The sequence below is a fragment of the Sphaerodactylus townsendi genome, linkage group LG11 (assembly GCF_021028975.2).
Source record: "Sphaerodactylus townsendi isolate TG3544 linkage group LG11, MPM_Stown_v2.3, whole genome shotgun sequence".
NCBI lineage: Eukaryota > Metazoa > Chordata > Lepidosauria > Squamata > Sphaerodactylidae > Sphaerodactylus > Sphaerodactylus townsendi.
The window spans coordinates 69,357,220-69,369,455 of NC_059435.1; the positions used below are offsets into that span (position 1 = coordinate 69,357,220).

General features: G+C 44.2%; 1 protein-coding gene across 2 annotated transcripts in view; it reads right to left on the reverse strand.

Annotated features, from left to right (window-relative positions):
* Positions 1-12,236, reverse strand: part of DPP6 (dipeptidyl peptidase like 6) — a 643,433-nt gene that overhangs the window by 566,251 nt on the left and 64,946 nt on the right. Inside the window, exon 1 of one of the 2 annotated variants that reach the window (XM_048511785.1) lies at positions 10,470-10,702. The exons of the other annotated variant lie outside the window; for it this stretch is intronic. Within the exon in view, the coding sequence (XP_048367742.1) occupies positions 10,470-10,520 (51 nt within the window). The 5' untranslated portion in view covers positions 10,521-10,702. Of the gene's footprint in view, positions 1-10,469; positions 10,703-12,236 lie in introns of those variants that run through there. 2 annotated transcript variants of the gene reach the window in all.

The window sequence follows — 12,236 nt, forward strand, 5'->3', positions numbered from 1 at the left end:
CCTGTGGCAGTGAGTATGACTGATCTACAGTAACATGTTCATTATTGCCCTGCCGTTGCAGGGAGGTCCTTTTTTCTTTTACGTGTTGCACATGCCGATTGCATTGTGGGACGATCAGCATGGCTGTATGCTTGCACAACTATGCATGTGTTTATTTATTTATTTATTTATTATTTGGATTTATAAACCGCCCAATCCCCGAGGGGCTCTGTGTTGCAGGAAATGTAAAAGAAAAAGAGAGAAGCATCTCCGTGCGAAGGCACAGAAGCAACCTGGGTTGTTTCCATGGGTTCCAACTGCTGCCTGAATGGCATGCGTGTGAACAGGAAAAAGGAAAATGGGTTCCTTTATAACAGCTGCAACCTATTATACATTGGCTGTGTGGAATTCACAATTGTTTACACAGCCTCCTCCTCATGGTATCCTTTCTTTGAACTGGGGTGCTGTGTGGTTTCCGGGCTGTATGGCCATGTTCTAGCTTTCTTTGAACTGTTTGCACAGCAACACACAAGTCACAGGCCTTTTCTGTGATGGCCCAATCCTTCGGAATGGCTTAGCAAAACCACTCTGAGGACATATCCCTTTACACCAGCCATTCTCAACCAGGGTTCTCTGGTACCCTGGGGTGCCGTGAGCATGTCCCAGGGGTACCATGGCAACACTACCCCCCTCATTTTTGTGGTGTCTCCCACTGGCGCCAGCAAGGACATGGAGCTGGCCCATGGGGCAGGGCCAGCCACAAGGTCAGCAGCCACCACTACCCCCAGTGCTACCCTTCACCCTGGGAGGGGAAGGTGGGGTGTGTGGCAAGCAGGGGCAATGGGAGGGGAAGGTGGAGGGTGGCGGCAGGGGTACTGTGAGATATGAAGAGTGAGGTCAAAGGTACCCTGACCTCGAAAAGGTTGGGAAACCCTGCTTTACACTCTACATTTAGGAAGCTGCATAAGACGGGTCTATTCCTTTGAGAGTCTGATGGTGAACCATCTGTTTGTTGTTTGGCTGTTTGTTGTTCATTGTGTGAATTTTTTTAAAGAAAAATCTTGTTAATTGGATTGTTATGTCTTTGTGACCTGACCTTTCATTATTAGCTGCCTTGAGGCTGGGGAGCTAAGAAAGAGTACCGACATTTTTAAATGAATAATTGCAAGACAATGTTTTATGCACGTGGGCAATAATATTCTGAAAGAGACGTAAGAAACAAAGCAAACTGGTCTGACCAAACGCATCCCATGCCCATCTCCATCCTAGAGTAATGCAGGCATACAAATTACAAAAACACTCAGGAGGGAGAGAATGAAAGCTCTTGCAAGGGGCAGGTCAGTTTCCAACACATACCACTCCCCCTATCTTCTCTTTCCCTTCCTTGGCAGGCCCCATAGCCTCCCCCCTTTTCCTGCTTCCTTGCCTTCTTCCCATCCACCAGCCAATTTATCTTCATTTACCCCTCCCACACACACACCTTCAGTTTTCCTTCCTTCCCTCTCCCTGCCAGCCTCTCCTCAGGAAAAGTTTGGCTGAGTTGTACAGTAGCTACTGCTGAGCCATGGTGAAAGTGCCCCTTTGCACCTGTCCCTTGTGAGTTCTCCTCCATCAGCTGACATTACTGGAGTGGGCAAATGGGACCTTTTCCAGAGTTGTTTTGGCCTCCAAGTTCACCTAACCTCTTTTCATTGCTTTCCTTTGCAAAAACCACGGCTTGGAAGGTTCAGTAACATTGTTGTGGTTGCCTAGCAGCCTTTAAAATGTCCACCAAGAGCTCAGTGGACATTCTTTTCTTAAAGCTATAGGTGTTTTATTATTTTGGGCAATTTCAACACCCCAATATATTTATTTTTAGATTCCTATTTTTTCTGCAAACCTAGGACTTCCTTCAGATACATGGCGAAACTTCCCTATGTATGTCTAGTTCCTTTTGCAGATCTGTTGTTTGTACCTTCTATGGCATGATTCTGAATTCGATATATGATTATGGGAGAACTGCAAAGTATAAGCCATGCACAATTAAGATAGGTCACAGAGCAAATACAGTTTACTGTATTTCAAAGAAGCCTTAACAGGAAAGACCAAATCCTTCATAGTTCACCATACTTGTTTACAGGACTCTGAAAACTATCCAAGAGGGAAAACTGGGTATTGCTTACTTGATCATCTATCAGAAAAAAGATAAGTCAACATGCCTGGTGTTGCCAAAGGTCACTGGCTCTTAGCTCCTTCCTGCTATAAACAAGCAAGTCAATGTTTTCTTGTATTCTGGTAGTCAAGGGACACTATTTTGTGAATTAAGAATGAAGGCACCGTACTTAACGTTACACTTGAAACAGTTTATTTTTATAGTAATGAATCATCCACCCTACTCAATGAGCTCCTGCATGTCAAATGTCTGTGCTTGCCTCCTAAACAGCAGTAACTCATGGAGAAACACAGTGCAGATTACATTCTCTGCAAGGGAAGGTAAATAGGTCTGCTATGTGTCTAAATCAATTATCACTGAATTATTCAATCACATTTGACACAGAAACATAGTAGCATAAACCACCCCAAGGGGTAGCTGATTGGAAAAAGGCAAGGTCAGATCACTGAATCATGCAGAGATACAACAGAAGCCTTCATTTGTGAACATTTTATACTCACTGGATACTTAAACCAATCAATTAGCTGTGCCATACTTGCAAGCCTATTTCAACACAATGGGACAACCCAGCATAAAATCTGAGATTTACTGATTATAAATAGACATAGCAATTAAATACAGGATACAACAAAGTCTAGGCAAGAACTTTCAATACAACAATAGACATTGTAAGAATATCTGAGGAAGCACTGCTTTCTGAGGGACTCCAGACGACTCTAAAAATGAAAAAGGAAGCATTTTGTCCAACTCTTCCTTTTATAGGGTAGCCTGCCTCCAAAGAGACTGAATTAGCTTTTCATCTGCACATTTAAGATTGCCAGTTTAGTGCAGGGGTTGCATTTTTCCCTCCCCCTATTGGGAACCACTGGAAATCCTCTGTCACAGAACCAGTTCCCATGACCCAGTGCAAAGCAAACTTCTACTGTCAAAAGTCTAGAGTGCCATCCCAATTAGAAAACCGTTTATTAAGAAACTAATTATCTAGACAGGTTTCTGGATGCCATATAACAGAGCTGATCAAGTTCTGCCATATATTACTTCTACCATCTAACATTAATTGAGCACTATCATCTCAAACATTAAATGAAATAGAAGATCTGGTCCTGCTAAGAGGATTTTAACCTACTTTAACCATACAAGGGAGAGAAATGCTTTCATTTCTAACAGCCAATCATGCTCTTGTGCAGCTCCATTCTCTTCTATGAGGCATGTGCCCATTTAACCTTTTCTCTATTAACACTCTGTGGGTTAGAAAGTCATATTTCAAGTCCTGTACTGATGCCTTCTTTTACAGATTAGATTAGATGGACTGCAACTGTGTGATCAAGATAATCCATGAGAACTAAAAAGTTGCCCTATTAGTCCCCTGTGTTATTAACCACCACAATAAATTATGGAGAGGAGGGGAAGAACCAGCACAGTTTCCTGCCTCCTGGACCAAGGGATGTGGCAATGTCTTTATTTAATTTCTATGCTACTTTTCTCTTCCAGAGACCCATTCAACGCCCCTGATAACTTCTAAAACCATAAAAAAACACAATCTAACAGCACAACATACAATATCATAAAACAACAGTCACAAAAATCTAATGAAAAACATTACGTATTTATATCAGCTGCACGGAAAGGCTTTCCAGAATAAAAAATTATATTTAATCTTCCCCAGAAGGCCTACAGAAGATTATCACAGATTGATAATCATTCAGCAGTGGAATCGGCTGCCTGAAGAGGCAGTGAGCTCCCTCTTGCTGACAGTCTTCAAGCATGGCTGGACAAACACTTGTCTGGGATGCTCTAGGCCAGCGGTTCTCAACCTGTGGGTCATGGCCCCTTTGGGGGTTGAACGACCCTTTCACAGGGGTCGCCTAAGACCACCAAAAACACATATTTCAAATGGTCTTGGGAACCGAGATGCAACATGAGGAACTGTATTAAAGGGTCGCTGCGTTAGGAAGGTTGAGAACCACTGCTCTAGGTTGATTTAGCATTGAGCAGTGGGTTGGACTAGATGGCCTGTATATCCCCTTCCAAATCTATGATGCTACAATTCTACTCTACATCCAATCCACACATATAGCTGACTTGGGTGGATTAAAAGCATTCTTTGTGGCAACTGCTGTGCCTCCAGTTCAGAATCTGAGAATGACTGGTTTAAATGAGAGGCAAAAGAAATTAGGCCAAAATCTGTCCTCAATTACAAGTTTCACTGCAATAAAAATGCTTACCTTTTGTATGTCAAGTTCATAGTTAGTCACAAATGGGTACAACGGCATACATTTCAGCACAATTGTGTCTTTTCAGAACTTTGGTTCATTACTTTGGTCAGGATGTCCATAAGGATGGTGTTCAGGCTCCATAGGGTTTGCTAAAACCAAAATACTACAAAAATTGTACATCAGCTCCTCATTACATATGAGACTCGACATACAAAATCAGAAAATCACAGTGTCAATGTGTGGTCCTTCAAGTTATAAGGCATACTAAATTCATGAAAAGAAAACAAAATCTTGATCTGCCAAATTTTTCAAATGGAAGATGAATGGAAAGCCTTATTAAAACCTTATTAAAAGCAATTAGTTAGGCCAATCAAGTGAGCACAAAGAAAAGACAAAACTGAGAAGATGTTTGCCCCCAAGGAATGATTTATATGCTACTACCCAACTGCCTGGGCTCTGCCTCTTCCCAATGTAACATTTTTAAGTAGACAAATTAAATCTTTAACGGAAGTAAAAGGAACAACCAAAAGTAAAGAGTATAATTCAGAAAATGAACAGAAAATATTGACCATTAAAATGGTCAAAAGAATAACAAGTGACACAGATGAACACTAGATCCATTGAAAGGAAGAACAATTGCAGGAGATACCATCATCCCACATTTAGGGATATGAGAAATCTGAAAATAAGATATCCATAAGATTATTCTTATCTAGACCTTAATTCCTTAAAATGCCTTTTGATGCCTTTTCCTCCACATACATCGTTTGGTAGAAACAGAGGAAAAAAACCAACACTATAAACACCAATCCTCCTTCTGCAAGGATCCAAGCTCACTTACTGTTGTTTTCAGTTACTCAAAACATTGCAAAGGCATGTTGTTGCTATTTATTACATCCAACTACCTGTACATAGCTTAAGCATCTACCCTTGCTTGATTCTTTTTGCAAGTATTTAGAACACCAAACCATGCATGAATCATAAGACACAATTATTGAAAAGGGGCAGGGAATGTACCATTCCCCAATTTTCCAACCAGGACAATACAAACAGCTTAACCTTTTCTCCTCCTCCTTTTGAAATCCCATCATCAATGCAAATGAATAAAAAGCAGAAATGGAGCTAGTAAATTAGGTCACTCATCTGATACTGCTGATTAAATAGACTACCAAATGCAAAATAGTTCGTATATTTAACTGCGCGAATAGCTTGAGCACCAGTGTAGCTTCCTGCTGAAGTTTTGAGTTTCTCCATTTACTCTAGAGAGCATGGCTTCCACGGACTGACTTTTCCCAGCCAACACTTAGGTCAAGCTAAACAGTAGAATGATGTTTTATCAGCCCATGGAAACTTAGCAATTGTTTATATTTTGCATCAAGATTGAACTATATTAGGGTAGCAAGAAAAATAACAGGCAGCCAAATCCTGAGGGGGGAGGGATGAGGGGGGGCCAGGCATGGTGCAGCCCTTGCTGCCTTCAACACCACACGCAGCAAGAAAACAAGCAATATTCCATGAGAGCAGTGAAGAGCAGTGCCACCATTTTTGAGGGTGTAAGTCCACACCAACAAAAAGGGAGCTTTCTAGGCTGAAAGGGCACAGGAAGTTGACTGGTCAGCTCCACCCCCAGGAACGCCTCCATTGATGCTGGCATGGGCTCCTGCTCTAGAGGCATGCTGGCACAGTGGCAGCTTTGGCACCCATTCGTCATGGAGACTCACGATTCCCCAACACCGGCATGAGTGCCCTGGCACTGGTGTAGATTTATTTATTTAATTTCTACACTGCCCCTCCCCCAGGGTAGTTTCCAACATTAACTATCAATATAATAACATCTAAAAACAGTTAAAACCATTAAAACTATACATCCATCTATAAATCAAGATGGCAAATTATCCCTGTCATTGAGCCCCGTAAGATCTTAAAGGAGGACAAATCAAACAAACAATTTATTGAGATAAATGAGCATGAAAAGATAAATTAATGGTGGGGGCAAGAGATGCTAGGGTCACGCTGGATCCAGAGCCCTTTCGCTCCCTCCCCCCAATCAGGACTGCACTGAAAGATACTGATAACTAAAATAACTAAAGACTAATGCAATGTCAGACCACAGCCATGCTCGGCCTGGCATCTCGCACCTCCACACCAAGGCCACAGCTGGACTTGCATTATCATTGCCCGAGGCTGGGAAGGTTTTCCATTGCTTGCTTGTAACTTAGTTGAACAGGCGAACTGCTTCCTTATCTCCAACTTCCTGGAGGAGGGAAGCATCTGCGGACCATCTTTTCTTATGCTGATGTTTTGGGAATGCAAGAGTGGGGGGAATATGGGATGAGCCATGTGGTTCAGGTATGTACTGGGGTTCAGGGGACAAAGCGCCAGCTTTGGATTCCTGAATCTTGGGCTGACAACAGTTCCAATAAAGCTTTGAAACTTTCCTGAGTCTTGTTTGCTGACTGGAGTAACAGACCCTTACATACTACATACTAATCCTAATAGCTAAAGTATCTAAAAATAACTAAAAAACCTTTGATCACATTTCAACTGAAGGAACTGCCCTACTAAGAGAGTAATCCTAAGCAGTTCTCAAGTCTAATCAATGGGGCTCCCCAAGGTAGCATCCTTCAAGTTGTACTTCAAGGCTTTGAAATTAAGTTCATGGAATTCCATAGCACTTACATCATCTGAATAAATATGCCTAGGACTGGACTTTTGAAGTGGCTACAAACTTTTGTACCTTCATGAAAACCTCTCAGATAGTTTGATAAATGGGTAGACTACAAAAGAATACACACACACTTTCTAACATTAAACAAAAAATACAACATTTTAATCCATGAGTAACAAAAATAACTTTTTAACCCGTTACTTTAATTAGGAATCCAATGCATTTAAAATGTATGACTTGCATATAAAGTTGTCATGAATACATTACACAAGGCAGACAAGCGGCATTACAATGTTTTCAGCAGGTTGTCTCACATGCTGCGAGAGTGAAACAGCTCAATTTAACAAGATTTTTTTGATGAAATAAGATCAATACACACTTAGCTAGTTGTCACAATGTTAACCTACTGTGGAAGTTGAAAGAAATCCTAGACATGAGATGCTGAAATGACTGGTGAACTTCCAGAATCATCAATTAAACCATAGGAGGCAGCTGTGGATAATATGTGCTCATGAACTGAAAAACAAGGTATCTGCCAATGTAAGATATTGGGGAAGCAAAACAAATTCCCCAAAATTAGCCCCTCGCCTATCATCTACCAGTGCTTACAGACTCCTGGTGAGTAGAACATCACTTCCAGACATGGCAACACAGACCCCAACTATACTTTTCAAAGCTACAGTACAAACATGGACTATCATTAGAGTTTGTGTTACCTTACAAAATTATTTCATGCATTTTAGAACAATAATAATCCTGCTACGGCACTAAATCTTTACTCAGTATCTGAAGTTTCCCCTAAAGTTCTATGAGCAAGGAGGATGCTCCAAGTTCAGAACACAGTGGGCCAAAGGGCAGCATTCTTAAGATTGTGGAAATGCTGACACTTGTACTTTGTGAATAAATATAATGTCAACCCCACTCCTTTGAAATCAGCCAAACAATCCGGTTTAGTAAGTGATACCTTGATTAAGGACAAAGTGCTGTACAGAAGTGGTTGGTATTTTTTGGCTAAAGTATTCCAGTGGCCAATTAACAGACCCTACTTTTACAAGGGACTCATTCCAGATTATAGGTTGCAACAGCCAAATGCCATTCTCTAGTAACAAAGACAAGAACACCTTTCAATTACTGCTAAGAGCTGGAACAGTTTTATTTTCTAGCTTGCAATTTTGTTGGGTGGTAGTATAGGCCAGAATGCAATGTAAAAGTGTTAATTTAAAAAAGAGAGAGAAACATGATAGACCAATTAGACTTAATCTTTAAAGCTGGGTGGGGATTCTCACGCCTGTGATGCAATAACACCCCCCTCAATTGAAGCAAAGACTATCTATACCCACACACTCCAGAACAGTCTCACAAGACTTCACACCAGGGGACATTGTGGGACATTGAACTTGACATTGAACTTGTCTTAGTCTGCTGATAGTTGTCTTGTTGGTGTATTACGGAAGGTTTACGAATCGTTATAGATAGTGAATAGTAGTGGATATAGTAAATAGGAATTTTTGGTAAATATTTGTGCGATTAATAACAATACGTAAAGTTTTAATAGTATAATATAATAATCTATATTTATAAGTGGGGGGGGGGGAAGACTTCACACCAGACAACTGAAAGTGTGGACTGCAGCCAGTTTCAACACTGATTCCAATGATAAAAAAATCAATCCAGCAGTGTTCTTTGTTCATTCACTATGTGACCCAGAATAAAGTTTGTGGATCTATACTACCCCGCAAAACTTAAAGTAGCAACTTTAAAAAGTGAGCCAGAAAGAACATGGAGCAGTTTGATTAAGCAGTTATAATGAAATCCCTTCCTTCCCATTTCTCTTAAGTGCAGAGATCATCAAAAGATAATGGGCTGTAGGTTTCTCTTTATTCATGCTGTGATACTGTACATGCAAATTAGATTAATTCTGTAGTATAATCAGACAGCAATCATCTCAGGTGGTGAATTATTCTTTCAGTCGCGGTGGAGTCAAAAGGAGTACACTGACCTTTAGAAGTGCAGTCTAGGGACACAAAAATAATAATAGTTTTTCAGAGCTTCAGCCTCAGCTTCAAGTATTTTAGTCCCATCTGAAGGATTATTTTTTTTTTTAAAAAAAGGCATCACCTCATTTAACACAATGATCCATTATTAAACTGTTTGTATAAACTCCTGATCAGGTTTACATTGTTGAATTTGAAGGTCCCATACAAATGCTGCTGTTTGTAAATATTATTGGGGAGGGGGAGATCAAGAAAAAGGCTGTGCTAGAAAAAGCATGTCCCTTCCAAAAAAACCCAATAACATCATGAGTCACCAAGACAAGGATTTGGAACACTTGAGCCTCTTTCCAAAATTTCAGGAGAGGAAGAGACCAAAAGACCCCCCCCACCACCACCACCACCAACACACACTTTCATTCCTTTCTTTGCCATTTCTCTAGGAATCAACATGCAAGCACTCACAGAGAGAGAGAGAGAAACGAGAGCTAACGACAGGTAAACCTTTTAATCAGTACAGTTTTTTTTTTCAAATTATTATTCTCAAGATAATTTTTTAAGAATTGTTTCTTCCCCAGTTGGTTCATACACAAACAGGAACACAGGCAACTTGAGCAGAAATTCACTTTTAGCCTCCCAGAGCGTGCCTAAAGGATCTCATACAAACAAGGCCAGAAGTAAATAGCCATTCAAACAAACACAAACAAAACCCCCCACAGAAGCACACACCTTCCCACAACTGAAACCAGGAAGGCAGAGCAAACATGCTTCCATCAACACAAGATGGCATCCAGCATTTCCTGGGGGTGATCAGCTTTTTTTGCTTAAAAAAATGTCAACCAGGAAAAGAGGGACAGAAGAAAAGGCATAATAATTGTTGCCGAGAAGAAAGGAGGGAGCTGTAGGGGAAGTACCCCTCACACACTCAGGTCCTTAAGTTGTCAAAGTTGCCTGTACACAACTGGTGATCTTGCTGCTCCGCTCTCTTAAATTCACTGCTTCCTCCAGACATCTTGTAATCCTTGGGGTAGAGTTCAGCTTTGTCACCTGGAAGGCGGCACTAAAACCTGGCAACCCTTGCTGTGTACCTTCCACCGTGTTGAAGCAAAATCAGGAAGAGCCAGCGAGTTCTGGAAGACCCAGAAAATGGAAGGGGGGGGGAGAAGGGTGGGCGCAGAAGCAGCCTTCAAACCCACGGGTTCAAGTTCAGCCCCACGCCTGCAAAGATGCACCTTTCCTCTCCCGCATCCTCAGCGACACAAATCAGAGGCACCGAAAGCAAAAGGGATGATCTCCCTCATCTGATTACCGATTGGGAAGGGGAAGGGGGGGGGGGGCCCGTCAGATTGGAGAAAGTGAGCTCCAAAAGGGATCCCACTGACTGCCCCAAGACCCCGCACGCTTCCCAACAACCGCTGAGAAAAGACGCCCCGGAGTCACTTAAGGCGGCGACCGCCACTTACCATGACGTTGCCTTGCATTTTAGCGGTTTTAATCATTGCCTTTTCCTTCATTGTGGCGGAGCGGCGGCGGCGGCGGCGGGCTGGGGGAGGAAAGCGCGTGTCTGCCGGTGCCCTCTTACAATACAGGCTGCTACTACTTAGTAATCCATCGGCTTGGCCACTTTGGTCGGGAAGCGGCCAGGAGATGTTTATTCCTGGGGGGGAGGGGGGGAAGGAGTCGGGGGGGGGGAGGAGGGAGCGGGAGTCCTGGCACGGAGGGGGGGCTGTCCCCGCGCGCTTGGAAACCCACCACCTTTCAGGGACGGAGCATTGGGGAAGGGGTCGTCCTGCTCCCCCTTCCTCCTCGCAACAGGGACTTGAGATGTTCGGAGGAGTCGGGGAGAAACGAAAGCACTGGTCTCCGTCCGTGCCCAGATTTAGATCGTGCCCTGCGAGAACTCTCCGGGTGGGGGGGGGGGGGAAGCGCCTACACCCCCCCTCCCCGCGCACACACACACCGTCACTGGAGGGAAAGGCGACAGGCAAAACACCCCTGCCGGGAGACAGAACAGGGGCATCACGCTCAACATGGTTTTGCTTCTTTTTCGTGGGTATTGGCAACTGGGGAAAGGGCGGGTTGACCCAGGAGAAGCAGGTTATTTTAAAACGTGGGGTGGAGAGAAGCAGGACTCGGCTCTGTTGTCTTCCTTTTGCCTTCTCTCCAAGGCGCTCAAGGTGGCACGTCCACCTCCGCTGAAGCCTCACAACACCCCTGTGCGGTAGGACTGATCCCAAGGTCACCCGGGGAGCTTCATGGCAAAGCGAAGATTTGAGCTGAGACCTGCCTGCCCTTCCCTCACCACGACCCCCCTGGCTTTGCTGGGCAGCCTCCCCTACCCAATCGCGACTTGGCGGAACGTTTCCGCGCACAAAGAGCGGCTGGGGGCGAGGGAGCACCCCCGTACACCGGAGACGGGGGCCTCATAATACAGCCGTTGAACCGTGCATCTCCCCGGCTGCCTCATCCGCTCGGCCTGATAGGGCCACATCTGCTGCAGATAAGAAGAGGAAAGGGAACGAATTGATATCAATAACGTTGTTGTTACAGGTTACTATGGGACAACCATGACGTTTCCATGGTTGCGCTCGCTTGGTCTGCATGTGAATCAGCGGCGGCTGCTCTTTGCACCGCCCTGGGAAGGCAGATGGGGAGGATTTCGTGCAAAAGTCTCCCTGGACGTAGCTGCACCTCCAGCCCTGCCTAGAAACTTCCTCTGCAAGCTGCACCTTTTCTCTCTCCCCCCCCCCCCGCCCGTCTCTGTTGTGATGCCTTTCCGTAGAGCATCCCGAACTGCCTTCTTTCTCCCTTCTGCAGCAACTCCCTCACAGCCCTCTTTGTTGTTGCATTTCCGGGACACACACATGGCTCCACGCCCTCCCCCGCCTCTCCAAACGCACCCAAAGCGCCCAGCTCAAGTCAACGCCCTCCTCCGCTCTCCCCCCCCCCCCCCCCCCACTCCACGTACGCTCACAGGCAGTGAGGGCCTCTCTTCCCGGCATGCCCTGCTGCTTCTGCCAGCCTCCATTCATCCTCTCCTAAGGTTATGTGGAGGCTTTCTGGGCTTTCCCTCCCACCCCCGCCACAGAGATCCAGCAGCTAGCGTGGAAGGAGGCATCCGTCGCTCCGGTTCTGCCCCACTGGCAGAGCCTTTGGCCACTCAAAAGTCCGCTTCGTTCATCTTAAAGATGAAGCATTGCCGGTTCTGTGATCTAGTCGTGTTAGTTGCT